Raw genomic sequence first — 24,433 nt, forward strand, 5'->3', positions numbered from 1 at the left:
TCATTCGGTGGTAAGCCTTGATTGGGCCCTGCCATGAGCTTGTTTGTTGTCTTTTTATGCCCACTTCATGTGAATGAATATTTATATCTTGGCTGCAGGAATGTCAATGCGTTTGATTGCAGGCTGTTGTCTCAGACCCATCAAGGGTGTAATCATGCATATATACGGTAAATCATGTGTTACCTTCTTAAACTCAGGAAATACTGAATTCTGAAATGTATCTGGCCCCATGGGCTTCAGGTGAGGGTTTGTAGACCCAGAGCTCTCTCCCTGCCTCATGCTCTCCCAACAAGCCCCTTCATTTCCTGCTGCCGTCTCTGGGTTGGTGGCCCCTACTGTGATGCCTCTTGAGTATCCTAGCTTCTTCCTTCCTTAGGATCACCCGCAGTTAATCGGTCCCCAGGCCCTGACTAACCCAGTGACTCTCTGGCCAGCCTTCCCCTCTCAATTAATTCAGGCATGCCACAGCTCCTGCCTGGGCTACTGCAGTAACTTGCCAGTAGCTGTCCCTTGTCCTAGCTGGCACTGCCACCAGAGGCAGCTTTAAACTATGGGGGATCATATCCTCATTCTGCTCAAAATGCTGCCAGGGTTTCCCACCACCTACAGGGTCAAGGTCAAGTTCGTTAGTAGGACATAGGACCTTTCCTGATCTGGCCTTGTTCCCCTGTCCTACGTCTTTGGGTCCCCCAGAAACAGTTGTGGGCTCATTGCACCCCTTCTTCCTTTCATTCCTGTAGTTGCTCTGCTGGGAATTCTTCACATGGTCTGCCTGGGGAGCTCTTGTTCTTTTCAAGAGGTGGGGGTCACCTTCTCTTGGAACTGCCCTCCCTGCTAACAGAGGTGTTCCCCTGTCCCTCTGGCTGGCTGCCTCTGGACCTCATGGGCAGCATCATGTTGTGCTCAGGATATGGGTGCTAGATATTGGCTTATACGGTGGGCAGTACTGTTGGGTTGCTTATCCCTCAGTGCTCAGTGCCTGGCTCAGGACAGGTGCTCGTGGAATGCAAAAACAAAAACAAAAACAAAAATTACTTAAAGTATTAAATAGTAATTACATAACCTTTATATTCTGGTTTCATTTGGCGTTAAGTATTTCTTGAGTTTCCATGTCATTTTATGCAGTTTATTTTGTATTATTGAGTCGCATATCAGAAAATTTAGATACTAAAGACAAGAAATTAAATATAATCCTGCATTTTGGGGTGTCTGCGTGGCTCAGTCGGTTGAGCATCCAACTTCGGCTCGGGTCATGATCTCGTGGTTTGTGAGTTTGAGCCCTGTGTCGGGCTCTGTGCTGACAGCTCGGAGCCTGGAGCCTGCTTTGGATTCTGTGTCTCCCCCTCTCTCTGCCCCTCCCTGCTCACGCTCTGTCTCTCTTTCTCTCTCTCTCAAAAATAATAAATAAACATTAAGAAAAATAAATATAATCCTACATTTTAACCAGGCCCTGGATGATTCATATGCACATTAAGCCATTGTTTGTTTTGGGTTATTTTCTCCAGTGCTTTTGTGCGTGCATTGTGTAAATGGTGGGCACACCAGTGCAAATGCAGTTTTGTGTTCTGTTTTTTCTCTCCTCGGATGGCGCTATGTCTTCAGCAGTTTTTGAGTTCATCTTCTTAACCACAGTTAGTAAAGTTTGTTCAACAATTTAAAAATAACAGATTTGCTCTTGAGCTGCACACTGAAGTGGCCTATGCCTCTTCATGAGTCATCTTTTCACATTTAGGCTTTTCTCCTTTCTATATGACTTTGTAAAGGATGGCTTCTCAGAACTGGAGGATTCAAAGGAAATGGACATTTTCGTGACTGGATCTGCATGAAGCCCGGTGTCCCTCGGGGCAGTGATTGCTTACTGCAAACACTGTGTGGAGAGGGGGTTGTCATTCTAGGAATGTCCCATGGGACCATGGGACAGGCCCAGGTCCCATGCTGTATACATGTCCTACGTGATGCAACAGGAGATAGCGGCCAGGCTTGCAGAGGATTTACGAGCCCAACAAAAACATCTGGCTGCTGACCCCTCCCTTCCTGCCCTCCACTGCTTTCTACCTGGAGCTGCTCCTGGCCCAGTGCAACTGTAGGGATTTCTATTCTCACCCCTGCGCGCCACTAGGCCAAGTGGAAGAGGGACCAATGACCCCAGGAGGGAGGTGACTGTCTCCCTCCATTGTCCCCACCAACTGGGATGGGGTGGTGACTGAGGCTCAAGGGCAGAGTGCAGGGAAAGTGGCAGGAAGGGGATGTTTCCCCCGGAACCTTCCAGAAAGATGGTGGTAGTATTGTCTGTGGTGGCAGCAGGGCTTTAAGAGGAGGATCAGTGAAGGGAAAAGTGAAGGCTCAGGGAATGACAGGTTTCTAGAGCACGTCCCTAACCTGGTGTGGCCAGTTTCCATCTCTAGAAAGGGAAGAGGATGGTAATCATAATAATATCCACAGCACAACGCTGAGGTGAGAATCAAATGAGAAAAGAAACTAAAGACACAGTTTTTTTTCTTTCTTCTTCTTTTTTTAATGTCAGGCTTTTATTTTTATTTTTAAAATATAATTTATTGTCAAACTGGCTTCCATACAACACCCAGTGCCCATCCCAACATTGCCTTCTTCAATGCCCAGCACCCACTTTCCCCTCTCCCCCACCCCCTCAAACTCTGTTCGTTCTCTGTATTTAAGAGTCTCTTATGGTTTGCCTCCCTCCGTCTCTGTTTGTAACTACTTTTTCCCCCTTCCCTTCCCCCATGGTCTTCTATTAAGTTTCTCAGGATCCACAGATGAGTGAAAACATACGATATCTGTCTTCCTCTGAATGACTTATTTCACTCAGCATAATACCCTCCAGTTCCATCCACGTTGCTGCAAATGGCAGGATTTCATTCTTTCTCATTGCCAAGTAGTATTCCATTGTATATATAAACCACATCTTCTTTATCCACTCATCAGTTGATGGACATTTAGGCTCTTTCCATAATTTGGCTATTGTTGAAAGCGCTGCTATAAACATAGGGGTACAAGTGTCCCTATGCATCAGCACTCCTGTATCCCTTGGGTAAATTCCTAGCAGCGCTATTGCTGGGTCATAGGGTAGTTCTATTTTTAATTTTTTGAGGAACCTCCACACTGTTTTCCAGAGCGGCTGCACCAGTTTGCATTCTCACCAGCAGTGCAAGAGGGTTCCCATTTCTCCACATCCTTGCCAGCATCTATAGTTTCCGGGATCTGTCATTTTAGCCACTCTGACCGGTGTGAGTTGGTATCCCAGTGTGGCTTTGATTTGGATTTCCCTGATGATGAGTGATGTTGAGCATCGTTTCATGTGTAAAGACAGAGTTTTCAATAAATACTGGGTGTTTCCATGAAGAACAAGATTCCCAAGGCCCAAGGATAATGTGGCTTCAGCCTCTATGTGTACCCACTATATTTAGTGTTGGCTTGATTTGTTAAATGTCTTTTTTTTTAAACATTTTTTTAATGTTTTTATTTCTTTTTGAGACAGAGAGAGACAGAGCATGAGCAGGGGAGGGGCAGAGAGAGAGGGAGACACAGAATCTGAAACAGGCTCCAGGCTCCGAGCTGTAAGCACAGAGCTCGATGCAGGGCTCGAACTCACAGAGTGTGAGATCATGACCTGAGCTGAAGTCAGACACTTAGCCAACTGAGCCACCCAGGTGCCCCTGTTAAATGTCTTTTTAAAGCAAGATCCTGAAACTTTGTTGTACATTAGACTCACCCAGGGGGTAAAGTATGCCCAGTGCTTACGTCCATCTCTGGACCAGTTATATGTAAATCTCATAGAGGGAGGGGGTCCACCTGCCACACTGTCACTCAGCACTAGCCGTGGTGACCCTGGACTCGAATGCCCCTCTACCTGCATTTGCCTGGCTGATTCTCACTCATCAGAAAGTTTATAGCTCCCCAGGGGATTTGCACATGCAGGCTAATACTCCACTCTTGCCACTCAAATGTGGTGCAGGCCAGCATCATGCTGGTGATGATCTGAGCACTTGTCGGAAATGCAAAATCTCGGGTACCACCCCAGACCTGCTGAATCAGAAGCTGCATTTAACCAGACCCCAGATGGTTCCCATGCACGTCACAGCTTGAGAAGCACTGACTAGCACACTGTTGGAAGAACATTTGTGGGGACCAGAGCACAGATGTTGGTGCCTGGCCTCTGGGTTCAGTCCCTGCTCTGCTGCTTGTTAGTTTTGTGACCCTGGGGAAGATGCTAAACTCCTTGGTGCCTTGGTTTGGTCACTTGTAAATTCAGAATAGCAGTAGGCCCGTTTTATGGGGTCATTATGAGGCCTGGCTCACAGGGATTCTTTACGGTTATTCTGACAAATCTCTTCCTGAAGGGGCTCTGAAATGCGGCAGATGTCACAAGTGTGACAGTGGCACAGGGATCATGGCCAAGAGGGCTCTGTGACAGCCCCAACGTCCCTCCCCAGCTGGACCTACAGTTAGCCGAGGGGCTCTGCATGTCCTGGGATGGGAGCAGAGACTCACCACCTCAGCAGAGAGCAACACAAGGAGGTGCAGGCCCCCACCTGTGCCACTGCAGGTGCCACCAGGCCCCACGGAGAAGTGATGGACAGCACCAGCTACCAACTGGCAGCACGGCCAGGCGTAAACCCCACAATGTTCAGTCAGCCCTAGGAGATGGCTGAGAGTGCACTTGGAAAAGTGGCCCAAGAAAGTGCTGAGGTGACAGAGTGTACCTAAACATCACTGGATGACCTTCCTGTCCTCAGGTAAAAGGGAAGCTTGGGATGGAACCCTAAGTTCAGCTATAGGAAAAAAAAGAGTTTTGCCATGTTAACTTAACTCCCAGTGGGAGGGCCAGGAACTTCCCAGTGATTTCCTATAACCGGGTAGCCCTCCCTTTGTTTCTGACTAGATAGGAACCATGCAATATGGGAAAGGGCACTTTTTATTTTAAAAAAAAATTTTTTTTTCAACATTTTTATTTATTTTTGGGACAGACAGAGACAGAGCATGAACGGGGGAGGGGCAGAGAGAGAGGGAGACACAGAATCGGAAACAGGCTCCAGGCTCCGAGCCATCAGCCCAGAGCTTGACGCGGGGCTCGAACTCACGGACCGCGAGATCGTGACCTGGCTGAAGTCGGACGCTTAACCGACTGCGCCACCCAGGTGCCCCTGGAAAGGGCACTTTTTAAAAGGTTCCCCTAAGATGAGCAGAAAGCACAAGGTTATGAGTGAAGGGGACTCTGGAAGTCCTCCTGATTTCTAAAGCTTGATTTTCCTCTGACACTCTCAATAAAGCCTGCCATTTATGGCCCACTTTCTGTCCATCTGTCTGCTCATCTAATTGTCCATCCATCCATCCATCCATCCCTCCCTCCCTCCCTCGCTCCCTCCCTCCCTCCCTCCCTCCATCCATCCCTCCATCCATCCACCCCATCCATCCATTCAGTGGAGGAGTGTAACTCCTGTACCTCCATATTTTTGCTTTATCATTCTAATAGTTGTTCATCTGGCATTGTAAAGGAAAGAACTACTCCTTTGAAATATGTTTTTCCAGATCATTTTTATCCCTTTAAGAGTGTCTTATTTCATTTAGTTTACTCATTTTATTTATTTATTTATTTTTTTTTAAATTTTTTTTTTTCAACGTTTATTTATTTTGGGGACAGAGAGAGACAGAGCATGAACGGGGGAGGGGCAGAGAGAGAGGGAGACACAGAATCGGAAGCAGGCTCCAGGCTCTGAGGCATCAGCCCAGAGCGCGACGCGGGGCTCGAACTCACGGACTGCGAGATCGTGACCTGGCTGAAGTCGGACGCTTAACCGACTGCGCCACCCAGGCACCCCTATTTATTTATTTTTAAAAATTTATTTATTTATTTTGAGAGAGAGTACATGAGGGGGGTAGAGGGAGAGAGAGAGAGAGAGAGAGAGAGAGAGAGAGAGAGAGAGAATGAATCCCAAGCAGGCTTAAACTCATGAATGGTGAGATCATGACCTAAGCTGAAATCAATAGTCAGATGCTTAATCGACTGAACCACCCAGGCCCCCCAAGTGTAGTCATTTTAGAGAGAATTTGAAGTGCATCATAAACTTTCCTTCCTTTTTATTTATTTTTATTTTTAAAAGTTTATTTATTTTGAGAGAGAGAGAGAGAGAGAGAGTGAGCGAAAGAGGGGCAGAAAGAGAGGGGAGAGAGAGAGAATCCCAAGCGGGCTCCATGCTCAGTCTGGAGTCCAACTCAAGGCTTGATCTCACAAACCATGAGATCATGGCCTGAGCTGAAATCAAGAGTCAGACAGATGTTTAACTGACTAAGCCACCCAGGTGTCCCTTGTCTTCCTTTTTATTTTTATATATTTTTAAAATTTTTAAATGTTTATTTATGTTTGAGAGAGAGAGAGAGTACAAGCGGGGAAGGGGCAGAGAGAGAGGGAGACACAGAATCTGAAGCAGGCTCCAGGCTCTGAGCTATTAGCACAGAGCCCGATGTGGGGCTCAGACCCATGAACTGTGAGATCATGACCTGAGTCAAAGTCGGATGCCTAACCGACTGAGCCACCCAGGCACCCCTTGTCTTCTTTTTTAAAAGAGGACATGCTACATCATATGTCTTTTTAGATAATCCAGACGAGAGTTCTAAATGGAGGCCTCAGTGCTTTCTTGTAAAATCACCATTGTGGGCCCTCAGAGCTGTTTACAGCTCCACACTAAATGGTCTCAACTGCTCTGCTCTCACTTTTGTAATTTTTTCTGAGATTCTTGTCATCTGCCACTTCCTATAGCTCGTGGCATGCTTTTAAGCAATTATTCCTTCAAGTGGCATTGGCTGGGAAATTGATTGCCAAGTGTGTGAGAGTTGTGCATAGAGCAAGAGTCCTGAGTTCTTTATGTATTTATTAAAGTCTCTTTTATTATTATTTTAAAAGTTTATTCATTTATTTTGAAAGAGAGAGAGAGAGAGAATGAATAGGGAAGTGGCAGAGAGAGAGGGGGAGAGAGAGAGAATCCCAAGCAGGCTCCACACTGTCAATGAAGAGCTTGAGTCGGGCTTGAGTTTGCAGACCGTAAGATCACGTCTGGAGCCCAAACCGAGAGTCAGAGATTAACCGACTGAGCCCCCCCAGGTGCCCCAAGACTTGTTTATTTTTTGAAGTACATGAGTCTCCTGCCTTTGTAACCCCTATGTTTGCTTCATCCTGGGTTGAAGGGCTCTAGGTGGTTGAAGTCCTTGGAGGCATAAGCCCTAGAAATGGAGGTGGTATAATATCGATGGGTTGTTCTTCCTTGATCATAACTGCTTTCCTTTTTGAAGAAAGGAGGGGATACCAGAGGCTAACATGGATTACTCCTCCCCCAAAAGAGGAGATGGGGGCCCAGGGTGGGGCCAGCTGGGTCAGTGGTGTCCGAAGTGTTTGAGGGATAAGGAAGCTGCTGGCTCCCACTGATAGTGAGCAGGTGGCTGGGGAAGGAACCATTGCCTCCTGCTCACTCTTCATGGTGATGGCCAGCGTGGATGGGGGAGAGCAAAGGGAGCCCCAAGGGGAGCCACAGCGCCTGGTCTCCTCTCAAGTCCTGAAGTAGGACTGGCACCAGCGGTGTCTAGATGGGCACTTGGGGTGGGGTTCGGGGACATCTCAGCCCGTAAACACCCCATTTCCTGACATACTCCTCATTACACAGCACGGGTGACTCCTTTAAATACACAGATATGGTGACACTCAAAACGCTGACAAGCACCTGTGCTTGCATGGGGACCCCTTCTCTCTAAGTGGGCAGCGACCTGTTACCTGGAAACAGCAACAATATACACTCAGGCAGGAGGGCGTGCCCTCCACTTCCCTCCCGTATGGTGACCAGGGCTGCCCATTTGTGGCAAACACATCTCTGAACTTGGACATAGTGACCCCACTCAAAAAAGTGACACCCCAGACGATAATTGCACACCCACAGGGATGCCCACAGCACACTCCCGCATGGTGAGCTGCTCCTCTTCGGAAGCTCCCTGTCCACACTTACACATGCTCGCACGCGTGTGCTCAGACGCGCTCAGACCCACTCAGACCCAACAGAGCTTGGGGAGCTGAGGGGCTGATTCCGACATTCTTCTTCCCCTCCCCAGGATTTTTGTCAATTGCAGGTTGGTGCTGGGGAAGATTCGCTGCTTTGGCTTTGACATGGACTACACCCTGGCTGGTAGGGAGGGAGGGAGCAGGGTATTTGGGGCTCGGGGAGCAGGGGGTAGGCACCAGCTGGCCTGGTTCTGCTTGGTTCCCACAGCCTACAAGTCCCCAGCCTATGAGGCACTGGTCTTTGAGTTACTACTGGAGCGTCTGGTGTGCATTGGGTACCCGCGTGATATCCTGCGCTACACCCATGACCCCGCCTTCCCCACCAGGTGCGGGAGCTTGCTGGGGTGGGAGGCTGTGGCCGGTAGTCAGCTCTGGAACCCCCATCCACAGCCTCTGCGCTCTCTCCCTCGGGGGCTGGTGTTTGATGTGCTCTATGGGAACCTGCTGAAGGTGGACACCCATGGGAACGTGCAGCTGGGCACCCATGGCTTCACCTTCCTCTCAGAGTAAGGGACCCAGGGAAGGGGGAAAGGATGATGGAGGAAAGAAGAAGGTGGGGGAGGAGAGACTCAGGACACAACAGAGGCTCAATAATGCCAGCTGGATAAAAGAGGGACAGCAGGGGTGGGCGGAGGTGGGAAGGAGCAGGGGGTAGGCACCAGCTTGAGTGCAGGGCTTGAGTGCGCAGCTAGGAGGAACTAGGGAGGGGGCATTGACCTCACCCAGCCTGCTCCCTCCCCAGGGCAGAGATCTGGAGCTTCTACCCCAGCAAGTTCGTTCAGAGGGACAACCTGGAGAGGTTCCACATCCTCAACACGCTCTCCAACCTGCCTGGTGAGGGCTGGATAGGGGGTGTGGGAGGTGGTCCTCGGGGACACAACTCTGGCCTGGGTGGGTTGCTCTGGATCCCTGGGCCAGCGACTGACTGGCCTCTCCACCCCAGAAATCTACCTGTGTGCCTGCCTGGTGGACTTCTTCTCTGGCTGCTCCCGCTACACCAAGTGAGTCCTGTGCACTGTCCAGCCCTGGGTCACCAACAGGACGCTGCCACTGCCCAGAGCCCAAGTGCTGAAGTGGGGTCCCTGCCAAGGAGCAGAGACCCTTCCTGAGGGGCTCTAGGAACTCAGTGGGAAGGCTTTCACTGCAGGCTGCCCCCCACACCTTGTAACTGGTGCCCTCCCAAGGGATGATGCTCAGCACAGGGTGATACCCCTTCCAGCATGGTTGGGACATAAGTTCAGTGTGGTTTGAGGGGTGACTCTGATATAGGATCTGGGCTGAGGGGTCACCTCAGGCCCCCTTATCAGCCTGTCTTGTTCTCTAGGCCTGCCCCAGCTGTGACACTGGCTATCAGCATGGGAACCTCTTCATGTCCTTCTGAAGCCTCTTCCAGGACGTGAGTGATGCCATGGATAATGTCCACCAGTCGGTGAGTGCCCAGGACCCCAGGACCCTTGACCTGTCTGCCTTTGGCTCTGCTGGGTGTGGCCCAATGGCTCCAGCCTCCACAGAATTTCCTCTTTCCTTCCCGCTGAGGACTATGGTCTGGGCTCCTGCACCTTGGACGCATGCATGCAGGTGGGCATGCATGCACACGCATACCTGCATGCACATGCATGTGTGCACACCCGTACACACACACACATGCATGCACATGCACACCTGCACACACACACACACACACACACACACACACACACACACCTCTGCTCCCCCCTGCAGGGCTGTCTGAAGGAGAAGACCCTGGAAGACTTGGACAAATACGTGGAGAAGGATGTGAGTGGGTCATGACCAGGCCTGTCCCTTTGTCCCCCTCCTCCCCATGACAGTGGAGCTGTGTCCCTGTCTCCCCTGCTCAAGATGTGGGCAGAGCTCTGTGGCCTTGTCTTGCTCACAAACTTTCCTGCTTGGCCTGGAGCCCCATGCCTGGGAGGCTGAGAGCTGAGAAAGGGATCCCAGGGCAGCTGGGGGAGACCCCACCCCTGGAAGTGACTGACCTCTGCCTCTGCTCCAGGTGCGAATCCCCATCCTGCTGGGTAAGATGAAGGAAGTTGGGAAAGTATTTCTGGCTACAAACAGCAGCTACAACTACACAGATGTGAGTGTGTGGATGGAGGGGTGGGACCCTCAGCCATTAGAGCCCAGAGGACATTGGAATCTGCCTTTCTTGGCCCCTGAAGGAACCTGAGGCCCCGTAGGAACAGTGAGGAGTAGGAAAGAGCAAAGGCCGTAGTACCCCCATGGTCTGGTTGGCATTTTGGGTTCCATTTCTTGGCCTTGAAAAAAATTTTATTTAATGTTTATTTATTTTTGAGACAGAGACAGAGAGAGAGAGAGAGAGAGAGAGAGAGAGAGAGAGACAGAGGACAAGCAAAGGAGGGGCAGAGAGAGGAGGACACAGAATCCAAGGCAGGCTTCAGGCTCTGAGCTGTCAGCACAGAGCCTGACACAGGGCTCAAACTCACGAGCTGTGAGATCATGACCTGAGCTGAAGTCAGATGCTTAATGGACTGAGCCACCCAGGGGCTCTATTTCTTGGCCTTTTTTAAGGTGTCAGTGGATTAAGAAACTTCTCCCCATCTTGCTCTTGTGGTCCCCAGCGTATCCTGTGGGGTGAGGGCACAGGCAGGCAGCAGCCCCTGGCCCAGCCCACCTGGGTGCTCTGACCCTTGCCCTGTCTCTGCCAGGCCATCATGACCTACCTGTTTGGCATTAGTGAGGTGAGTGCCACCTGCTGGGCTGGGGTGGGCTGTACCAGGAGGAGGACCAGGCCAGGCCACGGTGCTGAGGGCCTCTCCCATGTCTGGCCCTCCCCCTGAGGAAGAACCAAGAGTGGGAGGGGGCATTTCACATGCATGGGCTTTGCTGGAGCCTCTGCAGTGGGTGGGAGGCAGTGACCTCAGCCAGGCCAAGGGGTCAGGGAAGCCACCGATGGCCTTGGAGAGAGCCATGAAGAGGCAGTCGGTTGTTTGGGGAAGGGCTTAATGAGGTGCAAGGGGGTGAGATCAGGTTGTGGCAGGCCCAGGGGAGGGGTGTGTGAGACATACCCTGTGGCACCATGTGTGACCAGGTGTCACTGGCAGGCAAACGGGTGAGCAGGGCTCTAACTCAGCGACTGTGCTCATATCCTGACGCTGACAGGAGAGCCTGCACAGTGTCCAACAGCAGCTTCCATAAATACCTTTTGAGCACTTCCTTGTGCCAGAGTGGTCATGGTCAAGAATGCTGGGGAGGCAGACCATGTGGTTCTCGAATCCAGGAGTGTACAGGGCTAGGAGTCAGGACCAGGACGCACGGATGGGCATGCGACTTGAGGGCTGGCAAGCTTTCACCAGTCCAGAGCTTGGTGGGTGGCCAGGGAAGAGCTGTGAGGTGTGTCGGGGTCCAATGTTCCAGACTGTGTGTGTGTGTGTGTATGTGTGTGTGTGTGTGTGTGTGTGTGTGTCCGCACACGCTCCCATCCCTTCACAACCCCACAGGCTGAAGGCTCAGCCAGGCCCTGGAGGTCCTACTTCGACCTGATTGTGGTGGACACACAGAAACCCTGCTTCTTTGCTGAGGGGACGGTGCTGAGACAGGTCAACAGGGTAATGGCAGGGGCTGAGGCCCCATCTACCTTGACCCATGGGCCACAAGGTGGGGAGGGACCCTGCTCCTCACGCTTGACCTGCCCTTGGGAGTTGCCTCTCTGCTACTCTGTCCCTGGAGGCCGGGAACCAGGGGACTCCTTTGGGACTCTCTGTCACCTCCTTCCTCTCATGCCCCCATAGTAATCCTGGCCACTCCCAGTGCTCTGCTCTCTCTGACCAGGGTGCCCCTCTCCTCTTCTAGGATTCAGGCAAGCTCCGCGTGGGCACCTACATGGGGCCCCACCAGCACTGTGTAGTTTACTCTGGAGGTACCAGCTCCCGCCTTGTCCCCGTGCCTCCACAGACACCCTCCCTAGACTAGGAACCCATGTCCCCAACCTACCCACCAGGACAGGAGGGGCTCTGAGCAAGCCTGTCCTCCCATGGTGGGGCAAGCTCTTCGGACACGGTGTGTGAGCTGCTCGGGGTACAGGGGAAGGATATCCTGTACATTGGGGATCACATCTTTGGAGACATCCTCAAGTCCAAGAAGTGGCAGGACTGGTGAACTTGCCTGGTGGTTCCTGAGCTGTTCCGGGAGCTTGGCATCTGGGACCAAGAGAAGGGTGAGCTGTGTGTGGGGGGGCTTCAGGACCAGGTAGGGGGGGCACCGGCCACTAGTGCAGAGGCCTGCCCCTTCATCATCTTGTCCTCTTCCCTGTTGGGGGTTAGTAGTAACTGTGATAATATTGTCCACTCTGTGGTTTATGAGAGTGGATCTACTTTACACAGAGGAAACAGAGATCCAGAGAGGTTAAGAAACTTGCCCAAATTCGGGGCGCCTGGGTGGCTCAGTCGGTTAAGTGTCTGACTTTGGCGCGGGTCATGATCTCACAGTCTGTGAGTTCGAGCCCTGCGTTGGGCTCTGTGCTGACAGCTCAGAGCCTGGAGCCCGCTTCGGATTCCGTGTCTCCCTCTCCCTCTGCCCCTCCCCTGCTGTGTCTCTGTCTCAAAAATAAATTAAAAAACACTAAAAAAAAAAAAAAAAAAAAAAAAGAAAAAAAAAAGGAAACTTGCCCAAATTCACAGTCAGAAAAGGGCAAACTGACTCAAATACCTGTGTCCTGACTCCAGGGTGTTATGGTGGTTCTGTAGTCTGAGCGTTCCTTCCTCACCTGACTGTACCCTCCCCACTCACCTGAGGACTCTCAGAGAGAGGAAGGTACAGTTCCACACCTGGGAATGTCTCAAAGTAACCTCTGGGTCAGGAGTAGCTGTGAGCCTAAACAATTTGGGTTTGTTCTAAAAGCTGGGTTTGACTCATTACCATGTGACCGTGGGTGAGTCACCTGACTGCCTGACTAGCTTCGTCACCTGTCCCGCAGGACCTTTGCTGTCTCTGCTTTGCTCTGAGCTGAGTCTCAATCGATGTAAGGAAGGGGCGAGGGATGTTATGTACACAGCTGGGGATGTGTAGACCCCTGGTGACCTGTCCACCCTCACCAGTGGAACTGGACCTGGGGCAGACAAAGGTAGGCAGGGCTGTGCCTCATCCCCTGCTGTCCTCTGTCTACTTTTCAGAGTGGACAGAGGAGCTGAAGAGGCTGAACATGTACCAATGAGAGAGCCCTGGCCCATACTCCCTGCTAGCAGAGGGGAGAGGGGTGGAGGGTCCTGGCCAGGGTAGTCAGGAAATCAAGATCTGTTCCAGGCTGGGCTTCCCTAGGAAACTGGATTTGGGGATCCCTCTGACCCCCTTGGGTTGCATTGTGACCTCTAGATCCTTCCTCCTTACCCGCTCAGCACGAACTCAGGATGCCTGCCCTCTCACACAGGTGTGCACACCCAGCCCAGCAACTCCACCGGGTGCCTGTGGAGTGTCCTCTGACCTCCATGGGGTCTAGCGAGGTTGTGCCTGGAGCTTGGAGGCACCGTTCCTTTTCTCCTGGGTCATGTGGCTGTTTTTGCACCAGGCACATGGATGGGAGCAGTTATGGGCTGCAAGTTATCAACTCCACCAAGAGGGAGATTCAGGTGAGTGGGAGCTGAGTGAGGAGACCCCTAGTGAGGGTTGGGGGGCCAGGGGTGTGCCTCCAGACTGCCTGCCCTGATCTGCTGTGTCCCAGGTTCCTGAGCCCAGTTACAGGATTTTCCACAACCCCTGCAGAGCTCCACTTGTCCTTGTCTGCCAGCGCCCTCTGCTGGTCTATGCTCCAAATGACAGCACCGTGCGGCTGCAGGAGGACTGAGTTCAGGGTGATTTGTGGAGTGTGGCTAGACCCTCAATCTCCGTTAACCTAATCTCCATGAACCCTCCTTGAGACATGCCTGCCTGTTGGGTCGGGTCCTCAACGTGCCAGACTAGCCAGCTGTGATCAGCGTCTGGGGGCAGCTAGGTGAGTGGTCCCAAGAAGATGGGGGTTAGGGCCAGTGAGCTGACGGGTCCTGGGAAAAGAAGGAAGGAAAACACGCCCTGTGGCACTACCGACCAGCCACCAAAGCTGGGAGAGTCCCATAGCCCGTGTCAACAGATTCAGGCCATTTGGCATTCACAGAGCCAGCTGGGACCAATGATGAAGGATCCCTGCTGAGCCTTTTGCAGGGTATAAAGCCCTTGCCTGCTATTTGATCCTTCCATAGCTCTGAGAGGTGGGCTGGGCAGGGACAGCTACCTTTATCTGACAGATGGGAAACAGGTTCGGAGAGAGGAAATTGCATGCTTTTGGTCACTTTTGGAGTAAATGTCCAGATCAGTTCTCTAGACGCTAAAAGCAAGGCCTGGTGAGGAGGTGGAGACCTGCTAGGTGGGCAGGAGTGGGGCCAGGTGTGTGGGCCTCTGCAAAGCCCTCTGTCGGGGCATCAGAAGCTACATTAAGCTGAGGGTTTAGTCTGGGTGGTCACTCTCCAGGGCCAGGCAGGTAACTGAGGAAAGCAGGAAGGGGGGTCTGTGGCAAAGTGGAGAGCTGCCCCACTTCCCTAAGCTCCATGCGCCACCTCCGGGGTTAAAGAACACAGCTCCTTCCCAACTGGGGGCAGACACCCTGATGTCTCCAGGTGACAGACCCAGGGAGGGCAGAGCTGGCCCCAGAAGGGGGGGGATTCATCTGTGGGTGATGCAGGTCCCGATGGGGGGGATCTCTTCTCTGCCAGAGAGTCACCAGGGAGCTGGACCTGTGCTACAGCGCGATGGGCAGCCTATTCCACTGAGGTTTCAGCCAGACGCTTTTCTCCAACCAGCTGATGGCGCTATGCAGACCTCTACACCAGCTGCCTGCCTCAACTTCCTGAACCACCCGCTCAGCTTGCTGTATCTGGCGGTCCTGGAGCTGGTGGGTCCCTGCAGAGCCTCTCTGGCTATCCCTGACCCTCTGCCCCAGGAGGAGTCTCTGGTCTCCAGCCCTGCCAAGAGCTTCTGAGGTCACCAGGCCCCATCTCCCACCTCCAGGCACAAGTGGGTCAAAGCCTTGCAGGTAACTGTGGGCAACAGAAAATATGCATGGGAGCAGTTACAGATACAAGTTGCCTCTGCTGGGGAAGTTTCCCTCATGCCCAACCTTCACACCTGCTTTCAGTGGAGGCCACATTAACTCAGTATTTCCTTAATAGAAAGGATGCCAGTTGCTAGGAGGAAAGCTATAGTCCCTCTGCTCTCAGTTAACACGCAGTGACTGCAGAAGGAATGGACGAAGCCGCAGATGATGCGGTAAATGCTCCAGCTGGTTTTCCTCTGGAACACCTGGACATGCTTCTGGGTCAAGAGCAGGGAAGTGGCAGTGGTCGTGACGCCCCCCGGGGTTAGTGGAGCTGTGAGGCCGACCAGCGCAGTGCCTCCCTGAGCACGCATGTCGGTTCTCCCAGTGGGATGTCATTATTTCCATCTTATAACATGTAGTCTCATGTCAAGGATCGGGACTTGAAAGTAGTTCTCCAGGGCTCCCTGCCTCCTGCTTTCCTTGCCACGATCAGCTAGCCGCCTTCTAGATGTTTGAGAGGGAAAACCATCTTCGGAGTGTCTCCTGTGTTTCCTGTATTGGGCTGTGTGACCTTTTTTTTTTTTTTTTTTTTAATTGATTCTGCTTAATGCTTAGTATAACCTACCAAAGTTGTTCTTTTAAAAGTTTTTTTTTTTTAACATTTATTCAGTTTTTGAGAGTGAGAGAGACAAAGCGTGAGCAGAGGAGGAGCATAGACAGAGAGAGACACAGAATCCGAAGCAGGCTCCAGGCTCTGAGCTGTCAGCACAGAACCCGTTGCGGAGCTCGAACTCACACACGAACCGCGAGATCATGACCTGAGCTGAAGTCAGACGCTTAATCGACTGAGCCACCCAGGCACCCCCAAAGTAGTTCTTGACCTTTACCCAACCGTGCTGGCCAGGAATTTTTGACAAAATGATGTCTATCTACCAGAACCTTCCTTCTCCGGCTCACCCTCCTGGGCTTCCTCTTCTATAGCATCATTGGGCAGTGATCTGGCAGCTGTGGGCAGAGTGGAATGTGTGTGTGTGGGGTTGTTGTCTGTAAAACCCGGGGGCTTCTGGGAAGCCTTACCACTGGAGGAACTACTACATCTCCACCTGCCTTTGTCCTTATAGATGCCCCATGAGTCTGCTGTGGAGCAGGAACGGGTTAACCAGCATCCCCTCTCCTGCCCTGTCTTCTACAGCCTGAGGGTGAGCTGCTAGGAGGTGGCAGGTTGCTGGCTGTGGGGGGGGAGGGGGGTAGGGGAGGATGGGGAGGGTGAGGGGCTGGGGCTTAGCAACCTGGGGCTACCATGGGCTAGACCAGGAAGGCCCAATGGGATGGTATCAACCCAATGAGGCATTTTGAAGATTTGTGGAAGCTTTTTTTGTCTTCAAGTGTAATCACTCCTGAGTATTTATGTAGAAAGACATATTATTTTATCACAAATTGCTTTCCTTTTTCTTTCTCCTATGTTACAGTAGTACATTGATTTTGAAAATTGTAGAGACAATAATTATACTATCTATGAATTTCAATTCAGGATAGAAAAGGGGAAATTAAAGTGTTTTTATTTATTTATTATTATTTTTTAATGTTTATTTATTTTTGAGACAGAGAGAGACAGAGGATGAACAGGGGAGGGTCAGAGAGAGAGGGAGACACAGAATCTGAAACAGGCTCTAGGCTCTGAGCTGTCAGCACAGAGCCCGATGCGGGGCTTGAACTCACAGACCATGAGATCATAACCTGAGCTGAAGTCGGAAGCTCAACTGACTGAGCCACCCAGGCGCCCCAATGTTTGTTTTTAAAATGGGCATCAGGTCCCGTAGGGCTGGGAAGCGCTGGCTCTAAGCCCAGTTTCACAGGTTTTGTTGAGTAGAGGCTCGCTGACCTTCCTGGTGCCTTGCACCTCTCCAGACCACTTCTGGCTGATTCATCTGACAAATCCATTCCCACTCTGGGGAAGGTTGCAGAGCATGTGCTCTTCCAGGCTAGGATTCCTCTCCAGACAGCCTTTATAAGCACCGTGAGTAGGGACTCCACCTCAGCTCCTTTGTCACTTTGTGCTGCCTGGTCCCCCTCTGAGCTGAGACTCCAGCTTTCATGAGTGGCAAACGTGGCTCCCACCCTAGTTTTCATCCCTGAACTCTGCCTGAGGATTCCCGTTTCTACCCTGGCTTTCCTGGAGCTTGATTTTTAAAATGTCCATACCATAGATTTCCTTTTGCTGGGTGGTTCCAGGCTCAGGGTGCATTTTTTCAACGAGTGTTTACCTGGTGCCTCCTGCACACCCAATAATTTAGAAGTGGAGTCGTAAGCTACCTAATTCCTGCCTGGGAGCAGCTCAGAATTCAAGTACACTAACGATCTTTTATCAGTGGTCTTGAAACTACTTTTCCATCCCAGCCCGTCAGAGCGCTGGACGCATTCCCATCAGGAACTGTGGGTTCTCTGGGGATGTGTGTGGTTTGGCTTCTCTACCCCTCATCTCCATCCCAGACCAGACTAAGGTATTCAGACACATGGTCTACCCATGGTTGGGCGCTCTTGTGTGAGCTTGGGAGGACGGGTTCCGTAACCAGATTTCTTTGTTTCTTATAAGGCTGAGGGCAAGGAGAGAGTTGAGGACCAAGAGGGCTGCATGGAGGCCGAATGAATCCTGGACATGTGCTGGCTTCATGGTCATCTTCTACTTGAGATATTTTTCAGATAAATGGAAAAGTGTGGAAGAGAGAAAAAGCAATCCATATTGAAATCTCCCAAATGTAACAGATTTGGAGCCCAAGAACACATCTTTTAGGGAGGAGGGAGTATTGTCATCCTAGAAGACATTCCCTATGGCCTTTGGGCCATTTGGAAATGGATGGAACAAGTGGAATTGCTGTACCCAGTCCCAGTCCCCCTGAGCCGCATCATGCTTCACATCCAATGTTGTTTCTACACATTTCTTTTAAGAAAAATAATATTTCCATGCACTTTTGATTCTGTTACGAGTAATAACAATACCTGATAGGCCATAGGTGATTTCGTTAACTGTTCTTTCTTTCCAGGTCACTATGAAAGATTGATGAGTAAATGTGATAGCACCAACATCTTTGAGCTTGATGTGTACATGCATTGAAACATGTAAGAAATCATACTTATGATTTGAGAACTTGGTACTTTATTTTGGTAGGAGCTGCCCTGTGGTACTGAGCCTGGGTCCTACATTGTTCTGATGTCACTCCTACAGCTCGTGTTTTGTCTGTTAGTGGTATCATCTGGCATTATACAGAGGCTTAGAATGAATATACATCTACATAACTGAAATGACAAAATAAACTCTTGAAGGAACAGGTCTGTGAAACAGTTGACTAGCTTCACTTTCTGTGGAGAAACAAGGCAAACATTTGGAATATCTGAGGATACATAAGGGACAACAGGCCATGTGCTCAGAGAGTTTCAGAAGCTTCCGGGTCTGACATTGCTATGGCCTTTGTTTTTCTTCCTGGGCTCACTTGTGGGCCTGAGTCTGCAAGGCAGCTTCTCCAGGCAAAGACCAGGTGTCCTTGGCCTTGTGTCTTCACCAGATTCTTATTCAAGGGCTAGAGGGTAGCGTTTTGTCAGGAAAATTGCTCAGACCCTAGGCCCATACTTTTCTGGAAAGATGCTGAAATATGGCATGGTAACCAGTACTACAAAAATTGGCCCTTGGAATTCCCTTCTAGGCTAGCGAGAATGCAGAGAGGGCTGGGGGATGAACAGCCCGCAGAAGAACGAGAAGGGTCTGAGGAAGAGAGTGAGGGAGGGGGAGGGGAAAGAGGTGGCCAGAGGGCCTTTCCCACGCTTTTCCTTCTGCCTGAAGCATCCCCTGACTCTTCTCCTTAAACCTGCTCTTTCCCTCAGCTCTCCAAGGGTCTCCCCACCTCTCTGACTGGATCAGACCCTTTCACACTTGTGTCCCTCCTGGACTCTTGGCTCCGTGGTCAGCTCATTTGGCTCGTTGCTGCTTCTCTGGCATCTACAGTGTCCTGGAGTTTTACCAAGTGAATGACACCACCTGCTTTATTATTACATTGCAGGGGAAAGGGCAGGGCAAAAGATGGATTGTAAGATAAGAGGACATGGGAAAAGGCTAGAAAACCGTGGATTAGAACCCTTCTAAACTCTTAGGAACCCAGCTGGGGCATGGTAGGGTACTTCTATCTGGGAGCTGTTCATTTAATGAAGTTTTTTTTTTTTTTTTAAGTTTATTTATTTGAGAGAGAGAAAGGGAGAGAGAGGGAGAGAGAATGTGAGTGGGGGAGGGGCAAAGAGGAAGGGAGAGAGAGAATCCCAAGCAGATTCAGTGCTGTCAGTGCAGAGCCTGATGTTGGACTCGATCCCGTGAACTGTGAGATCATGACCTGAGCTGAAATCGAGTCAGATGCTCAACCGACTGAGCTACCCAGGCGCCTGAAGTTCTGTTTTTTAAATCTGATGTTACCTCTATATCATTTACCTACATTGTAGTTGGGGATGTACTCCATTATTCCTAAGAATACCATAGATAGTGATAGTCATACCCCATTTCTGGAAGAATTTTTAGCTGGGCATGTGGCCATCCAAAATAAATTTCCCAGCCTTCTTTGAAGATAAGTGCATGTGCCCAATGGCCCTGCGATCCTAAGTAGAAATAACATGTCCAGCTTCCAGGTTGTAACCTTAAAAGGAGAGGGGCGTGTCTTCCAGCTCCTCTCTTCCCCGTTCCCTCTGGCTGAAATGTGAAATTCTTTGGGAGCTATCCTGGGCCATATGGATGAGGCTGCAGGCCGGGGCTGGCAGAGCCATGAGACAGATGTGGCCTGGGCCTGGCACCAAACACTGGACAGCTTCACTTGGACTGCCGACGTCAGAGAGAAGTTTCCCTCTGGGACTAGTTACAGACTCTGAATCCATCCCCTAATTCCGACACCCAGCCCTGAGCAGTCAGAAATGAAAGGGCTGGAAGCATCATCCTGGGGTCAGTGGCCTGGTGGTAAAAAAATGTGATCGAGTCACCTCATCTGTAGAACAAATGACAGTACTTTGGCTGTCACAGTGAGTGATTCCTGTTTAGTAAATGGGAACAGTTCAAGAAGTGCTCTTTCCTCATCACCATCCGAGTCCTCATTTCCGTACTTCAAGTAGAGGCAGGGATCAAAAGCTCTGGACTTGGTGCCAGACAACCTTGAGTTTGAAACTTCAGCCCTGTCACTGACTGACTACTGTCCCCATACCTATGTCATAAGGCCATTATGAAGATGTAGTGAGATAAGATGCACAGAACATGGCCAGAGGAAGCACCAGAGTCCTACACTATTGTTTGTGTGTAGGACTTTTTCCCTAGCAACCGACAGAAACCTAATTGAAGCTGGCTTTCACATTTTGTGATCTCTAAGCAGCATCCTGGGCATTATTGGGCTTTGCAGGTAAAGTGAGTCCATCCAAAGGGAAGGAAAGGGCTGGCTGTTTGGATTCCTGCATCGTGGTGGTGGTAACCATCTATTCGTATTGAAACTTAGTGTATTAACTTTATGGTTTTATAAACCCTGTTATTATAAACCTGACCTAGAGAGATGGTGCTTCCCTCATTGTGATAAAATCTAGTTCTTGGGTGAGGCTGATGGTCAGACTCTTGATCAAGGTGAGTTCTCCATGGTAATGAATGTTCCCTATGAGGCCTCTTGAGATAGTCTATCAGTGTTTCCCTGGACAAAGCCCTAATTCTCTAGGCCAAGCCATCATCATTGTTTTTTATAATAAAGAAAATAAATGAATAAGCAGGAATGAACAAAATTTATTTTTTTTGTTTTAGATAATACTTAAATATTGAGAAAGCTAAAATTAAAAAATTCAAAGTATGTTGGCTATGTTTTTCTATACATTATATTTAAATAATGATTCTGATTTTACCTTCCCAAGAACAGTTGCCCAGGAGGAAGGACAGGCAGCCTAGAATAGTCTCTTGGGGCTCGTACAGTCTGCTCAGGCCAGGTGTCCCTTAGCAGAATGAAGAATTGAAGAAACAAGTGTCCCTCCCCCTCCCCCCTCCTTGTCTTTATTTGAAGCATTTCTGAATAACAAATGCAAAATGAGATTAGAATATAAACAGCTAGGTAACGCCCCCAGTTCAGTTGTGTTTCACCGGAGGAGCCCTGGCAAGCTCAGGAACTGCCCTTCATCTACAGGGACCATGTGACCAAAATCAAAGTCGCACATGAAAGTCATTTAAGATCTCTGAACGAAGGCACAGCTAAGCACCAGCTCCAGAATGAGGGCCTCCGGTCGGAAGGTGAGCATCTCAGCTCAGCTCACCAGGCCTGGGAGCTGCTAAGGCGGCTGCAGGAAGGAAAATCTATCATACTGTGGCACCAACCTTCTGACATACAAAAGAACTAAGTTGAGAGTAAAGTAGCTCAAAAAAGTGAAAAATTTTACCATACTTGGGGGGTAAATTAATATTAAATAGTTTGAAGTTTATCCTAGAAAACTGTGGCAAACTATAGTCTTAAAGCAGTAAAACAAACAGTCCCATGGGGATATTAAATTTGAGAGTAAGCCCGGCGAATTATTAAATTCTGAGAGCCCATAATCTGCCTGTATGTTATACAGTTTTTCCAGGTCACCCAGAGAAGGGTTGTTTCTTCTTTCATGGAGGATCTGAAACATCTTTTTTTTTTTTTTTTTTTTTTTAAGGCATTAAGAAATTATGACTCAAGGATTTTAAACCCTAATGTGACAGGCAAAGCCTCATTTTTACGGAATATAAAACACTCTGTTTCTTCCACTTCTAACAGCTCGTTAAGAGAAGCCACCACCAAATCGTGTTCCTGCAGCATTTCCGGGTAGCGGGACACCGCTCGCTCAATCCTCGCCGACCGGCGCACGGGAGTGATCAGCTTCATGTCGTGCACTTCTGCTATTCCACTTATCCTGTGAGACAGAAAGAGGTGCATTCCAAGTCTTATTATGTCTTTTGAAGTTCTACTTACTATTCTTAATTTTTTTCTTATTCCCTGATAAGGCACGGTAGACATTTCAATGAAAGCTGATGTAAGAGGATGTGTAGAGCAGCTCTCCTACCAAGATGGCTCTTCCCTGATTGTCAGGATGAACGGGGCGGTGTCCATCTGCTCCTGGATAGTAGAAGCATAAGGATTTCCTGAACGAACTGTTAAGTGTGGTTTTTACTTGAAGTCAAATACGTGGCAGTTGGTGTTTGTTTATCCCATAAACTTTCAAAGAGTTGACAGGTTTTGAGGAAATTGGGCCTTACACCAAATGGGGTTGGACTAGTGAATTCTAAGATTCTTTCTAGCTCTGACAGAAAATTATTCAAAAAACACCTTTTAAGATGGTGGACGAAACCATGATTTGAAACTGGAACAAATTGGGCACCTTCCTTGTAAGCTTTAATGCATTCCCATAAAAAGGAGCCCAGAGGCTAGGTTGCAGAGAGCTTTCCGTGCAGTGAATCTGGTCTACACCTCACAGACCCACTGATGATGTCAGCCTAAGCAAAACTAGCCTATCAGTCTGCTAAAAACTCTCCTAATAAATTCCAGATTCAGCAAAAGGTGGTTTTCAGATCAACTGCTTGCCTCCATCTGTCCATGAGCTAAGTGTAATGCCGGGGCCGAGAGAGGCCGGCTGTGCTTCCCAGGGACCGACAACACAGAACTGTGTGGTCCTGGTACTTCTGTTTGGGATTCGCTTTTAAGATCATGAACAGAGACTGATGTTATATTAATGTTTTAGAAAATGACATTCGTACCCTGACACAGTTCCTATGGATTCTACCTTAAACTTAAACTTACACACTCTCAATAAAATGAGCAACTTCTGTCTAGTATGTCCTCGACTGCGCTCCCTGTTCTTACAGGGGGATTTGCTGTCCCTTCTCTCCCACAGCTAGGGAGGTTGCCCCTGCTTGGCACTCGGCGTCCCCTCCCCGTGGGGCTGGGAGGAAAGGGACGTCGGATCTGTAAGCGCAGGACAGATGAGGGTGAAGAGGTAGGATGGGATCCAGGAGGGAGGGGGGAATCCATTCCAACAGTCTCCAGACTCCTGCAGCACCTTCCTCAGGGCAGGTCAGGTCTCCCTGGGAGTGTGTGAGGGGGATGGTGTGTGTGCACAGAAAGCACACAGATCTTCCTGTCAGTGGAAGACTCCCCTCCTCAGCTCCTTCCCTTAATGCCAAAGATGGCTTAGACCGCCTGGTCCTCACATGAAGCAGAGGGTCTCCAAAGACGGCTGGTACTCTGGGTCTGTGCAAGTCAAACTGAGAACAGGGCTTGAACTAGGCCCGTGGACACAAAGCCCGCTGTAGAGTCAGCTTACCTAGGGATCGGGGCCACCTGTAATTTGATACCAGGATGGTTATCCTGCTCTGCCTTGGTTATTTGGGGTGTTCCTGTAACCTGTTCTCTCTCTTTTAGAGAAAGACAAGACTTTTCAGATTCCGTTTTATTGGCCAGCTCTTCTATTGACGTTATATTCGTCTCGACAACTGAAGAGTCAGAGGTAACTCCTGTGTATGCAAGGTCAAGAAGGAAAGTGAGGTTTAGCAAGTTAATACTGAAACTAAAAGTCAATAAAATGACAAATCAATATATACAATGATTTCTCAATTAAAATAAAGAGGAACTGATTTGAAATGGGACATAGAACTAGTTTTTCCTGCTCAGCTCTCTAGCAATGCCCTGCTACATCAGGCCATCTTTCTAACCTGCCCTCCAGGCAGTCTTTGGACCTTCTTGCCACTTGAGATGGATCCTTGATACCTTTTCAACATTCTGAACACATACCACCCCCCGTCTCTTATTCTCTCTTGAGAGAAGTTCCCTTAGGGATAATCATTGGCCTTTTACCCTTATACCATATCTTGGGTCAATTTTCTTGACTCACTAGGGTTAACATCCCCTCCTACCCTGGGATGAGATACTATTACTCAGACCTTAATCCCCAAAGTAATGGGTTAGTTAGCTATCATTCCACATGACTTGATTGTTTCTCAAAGTTCAATCTGTCTTAAAGGAAAAATATTTGGTCACCTTCCAAGATCATAAAAATAATCTATTTTATTTTCTCAAGGTAGCTTGTTTTTTCTTGCTACTCATATAACAAACGTAAGCAATTATAGTGGGCCACTCACTGTATTTGGCACAGTATTTTTCATAGAAGAGTTCTCTAAATGTTCTGACCAGTGGTTAACTAAGTGAAAAGATGCCTGCTCTGGCCATTGTTAAAGGTGATAATGTGAATTTGGGTGTGTAAGTGCTGGGGGGTTGTTATGACGGAACATGGAACTCACTCCGAGGCATCTCTCCCTTCTGCCT

At 49.6% G+C, this 24,433-nt stretch overlaps 2 protein-coding genes and 2 long non-coding RNA genes across 5 annotated transcripts in view; 3 read left to right on the top strand and 1 right to left on the bottom strand.

The window, feature by feature from the left end:
• The first annotated feature begins 6,945 nt into the window (after positions 1–6,945).
• Positions 6,946–13,880, top strand: NT5DC4 (5'-nucleotidase domain containing 4). Its single transcript, XM_086702796.1, is given in 16 exon segments — positions 6,946–7,588; positions 8,113–8,186; positions 8,271–8,384; positions 8,469–8,568; positions 8,790–8,896; positions 9,006–9,063; positions 9,398–9,491; positions 9,785–9,838; positions 10,077–10,160; positions 10,750–10,782; positions 11,542–11,667; positions 11,894–11,960; positions 12,087–12,456; positions 13,138–13,163; positions 13,412–13,665; positions 13,758–13,880. Coding segments are annotated over 16 exon segments (1,785 nt in total). The 5' UTR covers positions 6,946–7,487.
• Positions 13,881–14,782: 902 nt separating this feature from the next.
• On the top strand, positions 14,783–18,432 carry LOC147582381 (uncharacterized). The gene is made up of 2 exons (XR_015249065.1): positions 14,783–16,303; positions 17,698–18,432. It is a non-coding gene; the product is annotated as an uncharacterized LOC147582381 (long non-coding RNA).
• Positions 18,433–20,100: 1,668 nt separating this feature from the next.
• Positions 20,101–23,757, top strand: LOC147582382 (uncharacterized). The gene is made up of 2 exons (XR_015249066.1): positions 20,101–20,524; positions 21,893–23,757. It is a non-coding gene; the product is annotated as an uncharacterized LOC147582382 (long non-coding RNA).
• The window catches only part of CKAP2L (cytoskeleton associated protein 2L), a 31,105-nt gene continuing 27,544 nt past the window's right edge, over positions 20,873–24,433 (bottom strand). Inside the window, exons 8-10 of one of the 2 annotated variants that reach the window (XM_086700592.1) lie at positions 23,436–23,625; positions 22,956–23,054; positions 20,873–22,031 (exon numbers count right to left, since the gene is read on the bottom strand). In XM_086700592.1, the coding sequence (XP_086556718.1) occupies positions 21,803–22,031; positions 22,956–23,054; positions 23,436–23,625 (518 nt within the window). In that variant the 3' untranslated portion in view covers positions 20,873–21,802. The remainder of the gene's footprint in view (positions 22,032–22,955; positions 23,055–23,435; positions 23,626–24,433) is intronic. The other variant, XM_025927329.2, reaches the window with a different exon arrangement.

The sequence above is a fragment of the Puma concolor genome, chromosome A3, assembly GCF_028749965.1.
Source record: "Puma concolor isolate L17-30 chromosome A3, mPumCon1.1.hap2, whole genome shotgun sequence".
NCBI classification, from domain to species: Eukaryota; Metazoa; Chordata; class Mammalia; order Carnivora; family Felidae; genus Puma; species Puma concolor.